General features: G+C 48.4%; 1 protein-coding gene across 1 annotated transcript; it reads right to left on the bottom strand.

Moving 5' to 3' along the window:
- Positions 1-1,328: 1,328 nt before the first annotated feature.
- Positions 1,329-15,110, bottom strand: WFDC3 (WAP four-disulfide core domain 3). Its single transcript, XM_019458333.2, has 6 exons — positions 14,601-15,110; positions 14,008-14,139; positions 11,429-11,575; positions 3,637-3,768; positions 2,166-2,351; positions 1,329-1,542 (listed from the first exon to the last, which is right to left on the bottom strand). The coding sequence occupies exons 1-6, from the start codon at positions 14,677-14,679 to the stop codon at positions 1,526-1,528; spliced, it is 693 nt and encodes a 230-aa protein (XP_019313878.2). The 5' UTR covers positions 14,680-15,110; the 3' UTR covers positions 1,329-1,525.
- Positions 15,111-15,603: the final 493 nt, after the last annotated feature.

Raw genomic sequence — 15,603 nt, 5'->3', positions numbered from 1 at the left:
CTCAGCCTCAAGGATGAAGCATGTTTAATCAAAGACAGTCACATTTTCCCATTCCCATTTGCTTTTCTGGCCTCCCTTGTGGCAACAGTTCTGACCGATGAGAGGACAAGGGAAATCCGGGGAGGGGATGGCCTCTGGGGAAGATGGTCTCCATCATTAAAAGGAGAGCACCATCTGAGGTGAAGGTCTTTTCACCACTACATCTTCCTGCTGTGATGTCTGGAGCTACGGCAGCCATCCCACACCTGTGAGGTGACCCTCTCGAAGACAAAAGCCAGCATGCTGAGGTTGGTGGGGAAGGAAGGAATGAGTCTGCGCATTGGTGTTGAGGGTAAGCTGCTGAACCAGCCTCACTGCCTCTCTCCAGACTCTGATGTGAGAAAATTAAATGTCTTTATTGGCTAAGCCACTGTTAGTTGGGTTTTCTATTACTTGCAGCTCAAAAAATTCTTCCATTCATTCAATGAACATTGATTGAGGGGCTTTGTGTGTGTGTGTGTGTCTTTTTTGTCAGACTCTATTTGAGAACCTAGAATTCTACTATTGAGAATTGTCCCCAGATTTACCTGCAAAAGTAGGCCAACATTAAACGTACACAGATTAAGGTCCAACAAGAGATGACTAGCTAAATTAGCTATTTTCATGGAGTCCCATTACAAGAGTGTATGTGAGGACATAAATTTCTCAAAGATATAGAATGTGGTCCATTTTGTATACCTAACAAATATAATTTTTTTTTATTTTTTTAATGTTTATTTTTGAGAGAGTGAGAATCCATAGCAGGCTCCAGGCTCTGAGCCCAACACAGAGCGCGACACAGGACTCAAACTCAGGAATATCGAGATCATGACCTGAGCCAAAGTCCAAAGCTTAACCGACTGAGACACCCAGATGCCCTCTAACAAATATAATTTTTAAAAACTGATCTTGATTCCAAGAACCTAAAGATAATTCCTCCCTACAGCAAAGTGACCTGGAGGGGACTTACTGCCTGTCTTGGAGCCATGGGCCAGCCCCTAAGGAAGGAGGTCCAAGGTAGGAACATCCAAACGACTGCAGTAAACCAGTTCCAAGCCCAACTCACATTCTGATAAAAGAAAGGTCAGCAGGCCCAAGAAGAGGCCTGAGGGTCCCACTCCTGAGGCTTGAGAGACTTCTGGGGCAAGTCAGTTGAGCTCCCACCCTCTTCTGCCCTCGCCACCTGAGCAGCAACATTTCAGTGTTCTCAGAAAGGATGGATTGCCTAAGGTGCCATAATCCTGCAGCCATGCTCAGACCCCCTAGCTCTCTCTCCTCATCCTAGCCCTCAAACAGCACAGACAAGAAGGTCAGCATGAGCCTTTACTGGGGACAAGCAGCACCGAACACCATTGCCCAAATCCACGGCTATATTCCCACGCTCAGGGCAGCAGCAGGAACAGAAGCAGAGCAGGGAGGGCAATGAGAGCCCCCCGGAGGGTCACAGCCCCAGGATATCTCCCTCTCCTGGCAGCCAGAACAAGCCCCCTGTAGCAGCTCAGGACAGCTAGGACACCCGGGTCTCTGCAAAAAGAAGAAACATCAGGTCATAACTGTGCCCTCCTGGCTCCAGCTCCCCTCTACCCTAGAGAGGTTTCCCTTCTACACCCTAGAGAAGCATGGCATACATTGCTCCCCAAAGCCTCGAATGGTGCCCTGCTTCCCAGATAATCCAGTCCAAACTGGTGGTGAAGACTCTACTCCTTCAGATACCAACCTCATATCTCCTGGCATGAAAGCAGCCCAGCTGTTCCTTCACCCACACTTGCCCCACCCCCACCCAGTTCCCCAAACATGTCACACGTATTCCACCCTCTGTGCCTGCTAACCACCAGACTCGCTGTCCAGTGTGTACTCTGTGCTATTCTCCCTCTGTCACAGCCCACCTAGCCTTTAGGACCCAGATCAGATCCCACTTCTGGCAGAAAGACCTTCCTAAGGAGCCACTCCCACACAGAGAGCCTAGAAGCCCCAGCTCGTCTATTCAAGGATTCTTATCTGTGACACATGACCTTTTTCTCCCAACTAGCCTCTGCAGGGCAAGAACTTTGTCTCGACCTTCTGAAGCCCCCTGCCCGGCACCTAAGCCAGTGCTCGGCACCTAGCAGTTAAGTTGGCTGTTTTCAGCGATGACAGGCTGTACTCACCTAATTCAGAATCAGACCTGAGGGTCCAGCTGGGGTTTGTGGCCAGTTCGGCTCGCAGAATTGGTGGGACACAGAAGCGGCCGCAGCCTGACTTGCAGCACTTTTCCCCGGCCTGGCAGTTCTCATCCGTCATGCAACTGACAATGCACAAGCCCACCAAAATATTTGGACAATCACCACTCCGCCCTGCGAGATAAACAGGCACAGGTAAAGAGACAGGACAGTCGACTCCATGGACTCCATGTTCCGACTGGCACTGAGACTCAGAGGCTCCAGATGAATCCATCCCTGACTGTAACTAGATCTTAACCAAACATCTGGCTGAGAAACCAGGAAGCTACAGCCTCTGAGAATCGGTAGGTCCCCAAGAGAGCATCTGGACCAATAGTTTTCAATTGGCATCTCAGATTTCCCTATGGTGGTCCCTCGGGGCTTGACGGCTCTGTGGGCGGGGCTGATTGGAGTCTGTCAAGACCACCACTCTCTCCCCCACACCTGGGCCTTATAGTGTTACTTCTTCAGGGAGGCCTTGTCTGCCAGACAAGGTTTGGTGCCCTGCTTTGTGTGCCTTTCATCAGAATTTATTACGATGCCTGATCCGTCTACCTTCCCTGATAAACTCTAAGCTACGTAAGGAAGAGAATCTGTCTTCAGAACCTTGAACCCTGCCAGGGAATCCACGTGTTGTCTAAAAACAACTTCTGAGCCAGTGATTCTGAAATGGAGTTCTACAGGGCCACGTGGGTGCTTCAGTCAGTTAAGCATCTGACTCGATGTCAGCTCAGGTCATGATCTCGTGGTCGTGAGATCAAGCTCACTTCAGGCTCTGCACTGTCGGGGCAGAGCCTGCTTGGAATTCTCTCTCTCTCCCTCTCTCTCTGCTCTTCCCCAACTTGTGCACTCGTGCACGCGCTCGCTCTCTCTCTCTCTCTCTCAAAATAAATAAACTTAAAGAAAAATTTTTTAATGGAGTTCTACAGTCTGGTACAAAAGGAGCATTCAAAAAGATGTATTTGTTTTTTAAAATATATTGAAGAAACAAAGAAATCAGAGCAGCAATGCTTTTCTCTGTTGCATACATGCTGCTAAGAAATCAGTCAGAAAATCCTGATCTTGGGCAACTCCCTCACTTTACAAACGAAGAAACTGGCTCAATGAAAGGAGTTTGCTTCCCTGAGGTCACAGAGCCAGTCGGCAGCAGAATGAAGCCCAGAAGCCACACTGCCCATCTTCCGGCCTCAGGACCCTTCCTACTAACCCACACTGCCTTCCCCCAGTTCTTTCAATGCCAACATGGGCCCCTGGGCCCTAGAAAGAGGGGTTGCTTTGGACTGGGGGGCTAGGAGGACAGGAAGCATGAGAACTCTCACCACCCCCCCCCTCCAGAAAGGGAAAGACAGGAAGGCCAGAGATGGCTCCCTCCCCATCCCACTCTGGAACTCAGGACTTGTTCCCCAAGGAGCCAACATACCTCCCTTAATGTCTCCACGGCAGGAGTGGCCACAGCCGGTGCTACAGCATTTAAGCCCCTGGGGGCAGGATACGTCCCCATCACACAGCTCCTTACACGGAAGGGGGTCAGCCGGACATTCACCTCCAGGCTCTGCCATAGAATCATAGCATTGGGGCTCAGAGGTGTTCAAGCCCAGTGTTTCTGGTTATTTTCACTGTGACTCTTGAGTGCAAAATACATCTTTCATTGTGTATGTTAATCCGTATGCATGCCTCAAACGTATATATTTATGTACACACATGTATATACTCTATAGTCTATTTCTTCTTTTTTTTAATGCTGGCCGTCAACTACTAAACTGATCTCAAGATTCGCCGTCTGGGAAACACTGCTGAGGTCTAACCCACTGTGGCAAACGTACCTATTGCCAGCCCCACAGTCACTCTCCGTCCCTCCTTCCTGTGGTAGGTGGTGGCCCCCAGTGAGCCACACCTCCCATACTATCTCTGGGCTGGGCTGTAAGGGACTTGCTTTGACCAACAGGACACCAGCAAGTGTGATGCAGGCAGAGGCGTGGTAAGCACTTGCATACTGGGGCTCATCCTCTTAAAACAATCCCCCCCCCCACCACCGCCTCCTTGGAAACCAGCCGCTATGCTGTGAAGCAGCTTGGGCTCCACTGCAGAATGATGAGATGCCCCGAAGAGAGGCATGAAGAGAGGCATCCTGAACATCCCAGCCACCGTCAAGTTCCCCGCTGAGCTCCCAGCTGCAGGCAGCTTCATGAGTGACATGGCTGCACCATATAGGTTATGAGAACTAAGCTCAGCCAACCCACACGGCTGTGAGAAAGAGTCAATTGCTGGGATTTGAAGCCACTAAGTTCAGGAAGTGTTTGTTATGCAGCCATGGACAACAGAAACACTTGCTAATAAAGCCACAGGTTCATGCAGAGTCAATGAGCCCAGCCAGCTACAGTGAGTTGCTTCCCCATATTACCTGGTAACTAGAAGGACCAGAAATGAAGACATAAGCTGGGAAAATTCTGCATTCCCGACCCAGGTAATGCTCCTTTCAAACTGCCCCCTGGCTTCTCTTTCTTCCAGTGCAAAGACAGACATAACACAGGGAGGAAGAGCCGTCTTTTCTCAACCGTGAGGCAACTAATGAGGACAAAGACAAGGAAGGCAAAGGAGAAAGAAAAAAATAACCTCATCCTTGTTAGCATCATGGAGCCACCACACCAGTCCTGGTACCTACTTCAGGACCTTTCGCTATATGAGAAAAATGTCATACCGACTCCGTTAATTTTCTGTTGCACACAGCCAAACATCCCTGATGCGCCCCTTCACCACCCCTAGGAAGATAATGACGCTCAGAGAAGTGAAGGGGTTTGCCCAGAACTACAGAGTGAGTCAGCGGCAAAGCAGGACGCAACTCAGCCTCTTGGTTTGCAAGGAAGCACTCTTTCTACTACACCATCCTTAAAACACGCAGGCACCAGGCCAGGTCCTCTGGAGCAGGCACTCCCTAAGAAGTCACACCCAAAACAAACCGATTCACCATGATTCATTCATCCCAGTGTTTGTTTCAAGTTTTTGAAATGGAGAAAAGAAGTGGCAGGCAATTAAAAGCATTGTAGAAAACCAAAGCAGGACCGGCCCAGGACCTTTGAGTAAGAACATGTGAGTACAAATGCATATGGCTGCCGGGAAGTCTGCCATGATGGAAAAAGCAAGTGCTGGACTCCAAGAACACGTGCAGCTGAACAATCAAGGTCTAATAACCCTGCATCCCAGGATTTTCCTGAACAGCCCCCCTTTCAAAGATTCTAGGCCAATGGCACATCACATCAAACCTGATTTTTAAAAAATTTTATTCATTTTTGAGAGAGAGAGAGAGAGAGAGAGAGAGCGAGCACAAGCGGGGAGGGGACAGAGAGAGAGGGAGACACAGACTCCAAAGCAGGCTCCAGTTTCCGAGCTGTCAGCACAGAGCCTGATGTGGGGACTCGAACCCACAAACTGTGAGATCATGACCTGAGCCGAAGTCAGACACTTAACCAACTGAGCCGTCCAGGCACCCTTCAAACCTGATTTTTTATCCAGAAAATATGGCCACTGTAACTGCCGATGTACCCCTCCACACCTCCCCTCCTGTTTGACAAACACTAAAAATCTATTTAACAAAGAACAAAGCCTTTCATCCACAGTTAAGAAGGCTGGGCATAAAAACAATCTTCCTGGTGAGAAAAACCTAGCAACATAACTCCTCACGGAATTATACTGAGCAGCACCCTTCCCAGATTTCACCACTTTGCTGAGCTTGGCCCCAAAGTGACCAATGCCAGGAGCACTCTGCACTTTCTGCCCTCATCCCCGGGACCAGGCATTGAGACCAAACCTCTACTCTCTTCCACGACAGGCTTCCTTGAGGTCCCTGGGGTTTTGTCAAATACCAGAAGCATTGAATGGACTCTTGGGGAACAGGCTAAAGCCCTGAGGGTCAGAACATATGCCCTTTGACCAGGGCCCAGCATGGGCCCCCATGTCTGATGCCTAAATCCCTACCAATAATTCCCTACTCTCAGCTCAAACACTGGAAAGGGGTGTCACGACCTCCAAGCCGGACTATCCCATCCTTGTACTTTATACTCAACTGAAATCTGGCTTTCTAGAAGTTCTATCCATTGGCCCTTGTCCTATCCCCAGAGACCTGAAGAAAACATGGCTTGTGCCATCCCCTTAGATAGGATCCTCTGCCCTTCACCATCTCAGCTTTCCCAGACTAGGTAAGCTCAGTTCCTCATACCGCATGGTTTCTAGGCACCTCACAGTTATCTTACCAGGAACCAGGATGAGAAATAGGGAAGAGAGTCAGGATGGGAATGGTCATCCCCACCCTGCAAATATGTCTCTATCCCAAGACCCCAAGCTATCACCAAAAAAAAAGTGGAATAAAAATATGAAAGCCAGGAAATACTCGGACATAGGCTTTACTGCTGCCCCAGCTCCAACCTTCCACTATATCCGAGGGAAGGACTCCAGGTGCTGGCAGAAAAGTAAAACCTCAAAACTTCTTAAGCCAAGACAGGCCCTCAGAGCTATCAAACCTACTTCTCTTGCAAACAGACAGACAGACATCCAGGAAGAGGGGGCAGGATTGGCCTGAGGTCAATGGTGGCAGAATTGGGTCCCAAATTCCCAGCCCTGACACTAGATCCGGTGCCCTTTAAACCACATCACTATGACTCCCTACTTTCCACGAGGATTACCCAAAAATGAATCAATAAGAGCTAGGACTTGCTTAGCTCAATTCTGACAAAAGAGAAGACCTAGTGGTAGAGAGTTTTAGGGATTAGGAAAATGTATCAATAAACCAGTGTGTTGGGAGTCTCAAAGACAACTCCTAGGCTGGGTGATTTGCTAGGATTCACAAGACTCAGAGTACAGTTGGACTCATGGCCATGATTTATTACAGCAGAAGGATACAAAGCAAAATCATCTAAGGGAAAAGGTGCATGAGGCAAAGCCCAGAAGAAACCAGGCACCAAGAGTCTTCTTCCGGTGGAATCACATGACACACGAAAACACATGTGAAGTGTTGTCTCCCAGGAATGCTCACGAGAGACTCAGGGTTTTTACGGGGCACTCTCTGCCTAGCAGATATGACTCTTACCAGTTACGGTGGTAGGAACACTCTCAAAAATCTAACTTCCCAGAAGCCAGCCAGGGCCAATGTTACAGGCAGGCCTTTCTAAGAACATCAATCTCAGGCCTGCTACATTAACTCTTTTCTCAACAACCAGCAGTGAGGTTTCAGGAAAAGGTCATCCAAGCACACAGGGAGCCCATGCCACCCATCTGTCCAAAGGATATACTACACATGTTGTAATAAGCAAAACAGTGGCCACAGGTGATGAGGAGTGATCAAGTTTCATGGTGTGAGAGAGGGGACCGTGAGGGATCCAAAGGAGACAACTCTTAGACCATAATCTGAATCTTTGCTCCAATACCTCTTCCTCCCCAAGTGCTCCCATCACTCAACTTATTCCAGCCACACACCTAAGCACTGTTCTTGACACTTCCTCTGCCTCAGCACCCACATCCACTTACTTCTTCACCTGTCAACTCGACCTTGAAAAGTACTCCAAGCCTGCCAGTTTCCCACGTCCACACCATCACCACCCTGGTCTAAACCGTGCTCACCTCCCCCCCAGCCTGCCACAACGGCCTCTTAACTGGCCTGCCATCTGCTACATTTGCCCCCATCCATCCATTCTTCACACGCCAGCAGGGTGGTGATTTTAAAATGAAAACCGGGGACATCTGAGTGGCTCAGTTGGTTGAGCATCCGACTCAATTTTAGCTCAAGTCATGATCCCAGGGTCGTAGGATGGAGTTCCCCATCAGGCTGTGCTCTGAGCATGGAACCTGCTTAGGATTCTTTCTCTCTCTCTCTCTCTCTCTCTCCCTCCCTCCCTCCCTCCCTCCCTCTGCCCCTCCCCTGCCCATGTGCATGCTTTGTCTAAAAAATGAAATATTTTTTTTTAATGAAAACTGGACCAGGACTCTCCTTCCACACTTCCACACTTCCAGTGAGCAAATAAGTGAGTGAGCAAACAGGCCAGACTTCAGACAGGTGGAAAGCTGAACAGGGAGGCACTGGTATCACAGTCTGAGCTGTTAAGCATTATTTGGTAGGTTTTGTTCCGGCTTTTTAAATACATTTCTTCCAAACTGTATGATACAGACTGAATGTTCGTATTCCCCTAAAATTCGTATCTTGAAATCTAACCCGCAATGTGATGGTTTTAGGAGATGGGACCTTCGGGAGGTGATGAGGTCAGGAGAGGGGAGCCCCCATGAATGGGATGATGCCCGTATTGCCCTTCCGCCATGTGAGGTCACGGTGAAAACACAGCAGTGTGTGAACCGGGAAGCTGGCCCACACCAGACACTGACTACGCTGGCACCTTAATCTTGGACTTCTCAGCCCCCAGAATCATAAGAAATTAATTGCTGTTATTTATAAGCTACTCAGCCCGTGACACTCTGTTAGCGCAGCCCAAAGGACTAAGACACTACATTATCACACTTTGAGGTAAACTTCCTCATCTCCACTTTTACAGATGACAAAGGTGAGGTTCAGAGAGATGAAAGGACTTGCCCAAGGCCACACAGCAAGCAGAGAAGCCAAGACTCAGATGCAGGTGCAGACGAGAACTGCCTGAGGGGAGCAGGTCCCAGAGTCTGCCCTGAGCCCTCTGGAGGCTTGACTGTCCCTCCACTGTACCAAACAGACCAGCACTGACGATGGTAAACCTCTGGCAATGTCAGAACTGAGGGAAAGCAGGAACCACCCAGAGCCCAAGACAGACGGCTTCCTGTGACCTTGAGTATAGCAACCAGTCCCATTGGGTGAGTGGGCCAGTGCAGGACTGAAGCTATAGAAAGGTCATTAACTATGGACACAGCAACCAGGATCGCTTCCGGCCAGTCTAGGAACCCCACTCGGCCAATGCACTCTGGGAGATCTTTAGGGGGATCACTACTGCAGCCCGCCTGGCTCGAAGGGAAGAGGAATCCCCATCAGGGCTGGCCAGGCCCCAGAGCAGCTCACAAAGTGCCTTGCCTGGGTGCCAGCCTCACCCTCGGCCCCCGTAATTCAGCCATCAGCTTCACACACTGGGAAGATTGTGCTGGGCCCTACCGGCTGGCAGGGAGTGACCCGCCTAACACAGATTCCCAGGCTCTGTTTCCAGAGCTGGGCCTCAAGAGTCCTGGCAAGGAGTACAACCCTCTATTCTCTTTTATGGGCAGGGCGCCCAAAAGATCTGCCTAAGCCAGACACAGCCCCACTGGGTTACAGGGAAGGGGCCCACCGCCTAGGGAGGTTTGGCCAGAAGGAAAGAGATTGTCACATGTTGTGGAGTTTCAGGGTCTCAGAGAGGGAATGATCAGGGGAGGAGAAAGCAATCCTGATTCGCGACAAAAGGAGTTGGTTAGAAACTGTACTCCTGATGAAGCCCACCTTAGTAGGCGAGAGGAAGGAAGCTAATGTGTAATGTATACTAAACACCTTACATACTTTGAATCATTGCAACAACCTCCGAGGCTTATTCTTTCCATTTTATAGAGAAGGGAACTGAGGCTCAGGGAAGCAGAAGACACTTGACCAGGGACACGCTGGCCAGTAACTGGTGAGCCTTCAGGTTTGAACCCGGCTCTCTGACAACCAAAACCTACTCTTTTCTACTGTAATATTCTGCCACATGCGCTCAGAGGCGAGAAAGGTTCCAGTTTCTTCAGAAAACCTAATGGGAGGAATGATGTAAGACCCCATTTAAGACAACAAAGAAGATAATAAAGTATCTTGGGCATTACCCTATCAAACAGTATTTTAAAACTATAAAATACCCTGAAACACACCAAATACACTTGGACAGTGGGAAGACAAAGATTCAACATAAAAATATCAGCTGTCCCTAAATTAATGTATACATCTAACACCTCTCCAATAAAAATAGCCTCTGTATTGGAGGGGGGGAGTGATAGACAGTATGATAAAATATATTTGGAAGCACAAACAAGCAAAATTAATCATAAAAATCTGGAAACAAGAGAGAAATGAGAAGGGGCTAGACACAGGAGACAGACACATCGTCAATTCCTAATACCTTTGGCGGGGGCGGAGGGCAGGGGAGGGCCTCTCAGGGAATGAAGGAGGAGGCAAGCAATCGAGCAGAAAGTTCTGTCACTTCCACCTCCTGACCGCCAAATTCTCTCCACTGTGTCACCTTTCCTGCGTCCCCACTGCCAACCCCCTGGTCTGACTGGACTTCATCCTCAGCAAGAAGCATCCGGTCCCTCCCTGTCTCTACTCCAACCGTACCAGCTTTCTTTCGATTTCTCTAATGTGGCAAAGCTCCTGGGATGCTCATCACACCCTTCGCCTGGCTAACCTCAACTCCAGGTGAAATATCACTGCCCCAGACAGGCCTTCCTTGACCACCCAGTCCAAAGCCAGCACCCCCTCTTTCTATCTCTCAGCACCCATTAGTTTTCCTCCATATCCTTCTCACAGTTGGAAAGTGTATGTTCACCTGCTCATTTGGGAAACCTCTTTCTCCCGCACCAGACCATGAGCTCCAAGAAGGCCGGGATGGGAGCCCCTTTGTTAACCACAATATACCCGGAGCCCATGCTAGATCTAGGAAACAATAAACATTCAACAAATAATTGGTGAAGACATAATGTGTAAATGGAGAATTTGGGGCATGAGAATCCTGCAAAAGGTAGGAGAAATCTCTTTCAAACACCTCTCTACCAGAACCAGAATAAAACAGGGCACATTTCCAGTAGGAGATGGCCTACCTAGGTGCGGACAGAGGGGACATAAGGCCTCAGAAGCAAGTGAGCAGGGAAACGCTTGCTGCCTTGCGTAGGTACCAAGATTCTATCTTGCTGTCTCCCTGCAGATTCTCGAGTTAAGAATTAATAGAGAAGAGTGCAACTGACAAGGGGCATTGAGAATTAGCCAAGAGCTTTCAAATCTGCCTGCCAATAAGGACACGCCAAGATTTCCATTCTGGCAGCCTCCTCTGCCTGCCTGGACCACATACCACAGATCATCACGGCTGGTAAGCCTTTGTCTATCTTTTTTTAGAAAGGTTCTCAGAACATGGCAGGCACTTAATTATTGTTTTTCAAAGTAAAGTGAAACCAGCAATAAGATGGTATGGGCTTATTTGAGAAAGAAACAAGTAGGCCCCCAAAGAGCCCATGGGGCCCGAGGCAGTGTTTCTTACCCAGCTTTGGTTGAAACACTGGGACCACACAGCTCTTGTTGCAGCCAAACGCGCAGCATTTCTTTCTACCCGGACAAGTCTCATCAGTGACGCACCTTTGGAAACAGGATTGTTTCCGAACAGCCCTGGGACAATCTCCTTTCCTCCCTGTAGCAAAAAAGAGAGACAGCCACACACTCAAAAAAGAGAGAGAGAGAGAGAGAGAGAGAGAGAGAGAGAATGGTGCCCGGTGGCACCCACGGGTGTAGCAAAAGGGAAAATCAAAGCAAGGAAGCCCTGAGCTTCTTTAGGACTCTCAGCTCTGGTGCTAGAGCAGAGACAGTGATAACAGCTCACATTTACTATAAGGTTTACTGAGTTTACCTGTGCCAGGAACCTCTCATTTGATCCTCACAACAATTATCCCCATTTTACACATGAGAAAATTGAGGCTTAAAAGCTTAACACTTACAAAGAGCTGTTTAAAGCTTACCTAAGGCAATCACTTCTCGGCCTCTTGGCTAAGATCAAGTGTAAAGCTTTACCTGAGGCACGGAAAGCCTGCTTGGCTCTGGGGTCTACTCTTTTGATCACTACCTTTTTTTTTTTTTAATGTTCATTTTATTTTTTAAGAGAGAGAGAGGGAGACAGAATGTGAGCAGGGGAGGTGCAGAGAGAGAGAGGGAGGGGCGCCTGGGTGGCTCAGTCAGTTAGGCGGCCGACTTCGGCTCAGGTCACGATCTCGCGGTCCGTGAGTTCGAGCCCCATGTCGGGCTCTGTGCTGACGGTCAGAGCCTGGAGCCTGTTTCAGATTCTGTGTCTCCCTCTCTCTGACCCTCCCCCGTTCATGCTCTGTCTCTCTCTGTCTCAAAAATAAATAAACGTTAAAAAAAATTTTTTTTTTAAAAAAAAAAGAGAGAGAGAGAGGGAGAGGGAGACACAGAATCCGAAGCAGGCTCCAGGCTCCAAGCTGTCAGCACAGAGCCTGACATGGGGCTCGAACCCACGGACTGCAAGATCATGGCCTGAGCCAAAGTCAGACACTCAACCAACTGAGCTACCCTCCCTCCTTTAACAGGCTTTTAACAGGCTTTAACAGGCTTCCCTGCACAACTTTGCCCTCCAGTCTTCACAGGAACCCCAAGTTCAAATAAAAGACAGAGGGGCACCTGGGTGGCTCAGTCAGCTAAGCATCTGACTCTTGATTTTGGCTCAGGTTATGATCTCACAGTTTGTGGGTTCGAGCCCCGCGTTGGGCTCTGCACTGACCCGCACAGAGCCTGCTTAGGATTCTCTCTCTCTGCCCTTCCCGCACTCATTCTCTCTCTCTCTCTCTCTCTCTCTCTCTCTCTCTCTCTCAATAAATAAACATTAAAATAATAACAATAGGGGTGCCTGGGTGGCTCAGTCAGTTAAGTGCCTGACTTTGGCTCAGGGCATGATCTCACGGTTCGTGGGTTCAAACCCCATATTGGGCTCTGTGCTGACAGCTCAGAGTCTGGAGCCTGCTTCAGTTTCTGTGTCTCTCTCTCTGCCCCTCCCCTGCTCATGCTCTGCGTCTCTCTTTCTCAAAAATAAATAAACATTAAAAAAGTAAAAATAAATAAATAAAATAACAATAAAAGACAGAGATCATCTGTTATGTGTTCTTTCCTGATGAAAGACAAAGAACTGGGAACTGAGTGATTAGAGGCCCCAAAAGGGGGAGGAGGGTCTGCAAGCAAGCTAGATCTCAAGAACCAATCCAGGGGCACCTGAGTGGCTCAGTTGGTTGAGCGTCTGACTTTCGCTCAGGTCATGATCTCGCAGTTCGTGGGTTCAAGCCCCATATCTGGCTTTGCTCTGCCTGCTTCAGAGTGTCTCCCTCTCTCTTTGCCCCTCCCCAGCTTGCACACACGTACGCTCTCTCTCTCAAAAATAAACATTAAAGTTCTGACTCATTTGGAGAACTGGATGCTTGGGTCTGAGAAGGGGCCAACAGGAGGGCCTTTAAATTTGCTTGTGCCTCTCAATGGTTGTCTTTTTACTTTTCTAGCATGATTATTCTAGAAGCCTACTTGGGACAGTGCCCTTTCATAGATCAGTGTCTAATCTGGTGACTGAAGGGCTGAAGTTGGGAACTTAGCCTCTTGGAGAAGTGCTGTTGAGACTTCCGGGTCGCCTAGATAGTGGCTCCTGCCACTTGAATCTTTGGGCTGCAATGAGGAGTGAAGAGCCATGTCCTTTCTCCCTGGCTCCTATGGATTTTGCTAACGAGAGGATGTGTCTTATTTGGTGTTGAGCAAATCCTAGGAACTTCATCTAGCTGTCTTGCATTAACCTGTGAGCAGCTTTGAACTTGAGAAAAAAAACTGCATAGAAATTTTGAGATATTTAAATATCATTCAGACCACTTTGCTTCATTGTAATCAAATACTTGGTCTTGTCAAAAGGATTCTAATAAAATGCTTTAGAGCAAAAAATAAATAAATAAATAAAATAAAATAAACATTAAAAAAAAGAGAGAGAGCAATCTAGGAGGTGGGAAGCTCTCCAGGTCTTTCTAGCCCAGAGGCAAGGTCAGAAAGCACACCTGGATTTTGCCCGTCCAGCCAACATACCCTTCAGAATGCCTCCTCGGCAGACCCGACCACAGCCGTTGCTGCAGCACTTCTGCCCAGCCGGACATGATTCGTCCCCCCAGCACAGCTCTTTGCATAGGTTCTTATTAGGAGGGCATTCTCCTTCTTTCACTGCAAAAGATAGCACGCGAGATTAGGGTAACTGGCTGAGCCTCAAGAAACAGGGAATGAAAGCCAAGTGCACTTCAAGGATTTTTCAGGCTCTGCAAACATTCCTATCCAATATCTCTGCAACCACTTTCTCCTCCCCCCACACAACCAGTGAGACACGCCCACCACTACTAAACAACCAGCCACTTTGTGGATAAAGAGAGGGAAAGGTTGGGGTGATCTTGTTCCCATTTAAGGAGCCCTAGGGAAAACCTAGAACCTCTAGTAAGCCAGACTGGAAGTCCTACCTCCGAGCCAGGAAGACCTACTCTGGCTGTCCTGAGAATCTACACATCCAGTCCTGTCCTACAGGGATCACCATTTCCACAAATAAGGACTCTCACTTCAGAAAGAGGCAGGGGATAATTTCTCCTTAGTCACTTTCTATTACTGTCAGCCAAGGAATCCAAGTAATAGCTCACCATGCTCTCCAGAAGCCACCCAGGATATCAGGGACCCAAGAGCAAGAAGTGCCTTCAGGAGGAAAAGGCAGCTCAACATGACGATGATGCTGAGAAGTGAGATGAGCACTTAGTCCAGGCCGGAGGTATACACCTTGCCCAGAGCATCAACCAAAGGAAGGGCAGGACTAGGAGACTGGCCCAAACCCAGCCCCAAAGTCTCCCCTTGTGCAATATCCCCCAGGATGTCTTCTCCTGACAAAAAGAAAAGTGACTGGTCGCTGGTGTGTGGGAAAATTCCTGGCACTCCCAAAAGGCACATGTGATGATGGTGATCAGACTCTGTAATGCAATACACACAACATCCCTGGACAATGATGAGGAACCTGTTCAGTAGCTGGGGAAATGTAGGGAGGGCCACTAGATAAAGGAGCCTCTGGAAGGACCCAGCCGCAGCCAAAGTGACAGAGGGAAGGACCAGAGACACGACTTAATAATAACCAAAGCTAATAAAATGTACTGTGGCTCCTGTTCATCTGACGCTGCTTATCCCAGTAAGGTTAAAGGGCAGAGGAAATTCAAGGCCCAAAGTAAAAATCTCCTTAATAGAGCCAGAGTTTGGTGCCATATAGTTGCTTCATCGTTTTAAGGCTGATGTGGGAGCATAGAGATAATTAACATTTGTTGACGACCTAACATCTGCTTTGTGTGTATTATTCATTTTAATCCTCACAATAATCTTGCAGAGGTAAGAAAGGTGATTCAGAGGGGTTGAGAAAGAATGCCCAAGGTCATTAAGCTAGTAAGTAGTGGCTACCAGAATTTACTAATAGTAACAATAGATGACATTGCCTGAGGGTTTACTTGCGCCACAGTTCTAAGTGCTCTACATGAATTAACTGCATGTAGTTAATCCTCACTGCAATCTTATAGGTTAGGTACTATTATCCCCACTCTACAGATGGAAAAACTGAGGCACAGAAAGAAACGTGGGTCAGTTAGTAGTAGACCAAAGGTAGGCAGC

The sequence above is a fragment of the Panthera pardus genome, unplaced genomic scaffold, assembly GCF_024362965.1.
Source record: "Panthera pardus isolate Hobbes unplaced genomic scaffold, ASM2436296v1 HiC_scaffold_25, whole genome shotgun sequence".
Lineage (NCBI taxonomy): Eukaryota > Metazoa > Chordata > Mammalia > Carnivora > Felidae > Panthera > Panthera pardus.
Note: the sequence above shows the minus strand (reverse complement) of the source record. Positions and strands in the feature narration are given on the sequence as shown.

What these genes read in the sequence shown, in the direction of transcription:
- WFDC3 (XM_019458333.2), bottom strand. Translation starts at nt 14,679, where the DNA reads ATGTTGAGCTGCCTTTTCCTCCTGAAGGCACTTCTTGCTCTTGGGTCC. An exon ending in GGTGGCTTCTGGAGAGCATG is followed by an intron (nt 14,140 to 14,600) that starts GTGAGCTATTAC and finishes TATCTTTTGCAG; the next exon opens with TGAAAGAAGGAGAATGCCCT. An exon ending in AGTGTTTCAACCAAAGCTGG is followed by an intron (nt 3,769 to 11,428) that starts GTAAGAAACACT and finishes ATTCTATGGCAG; the next exon opens with AGCCTGGAGGTGAATGTCCG.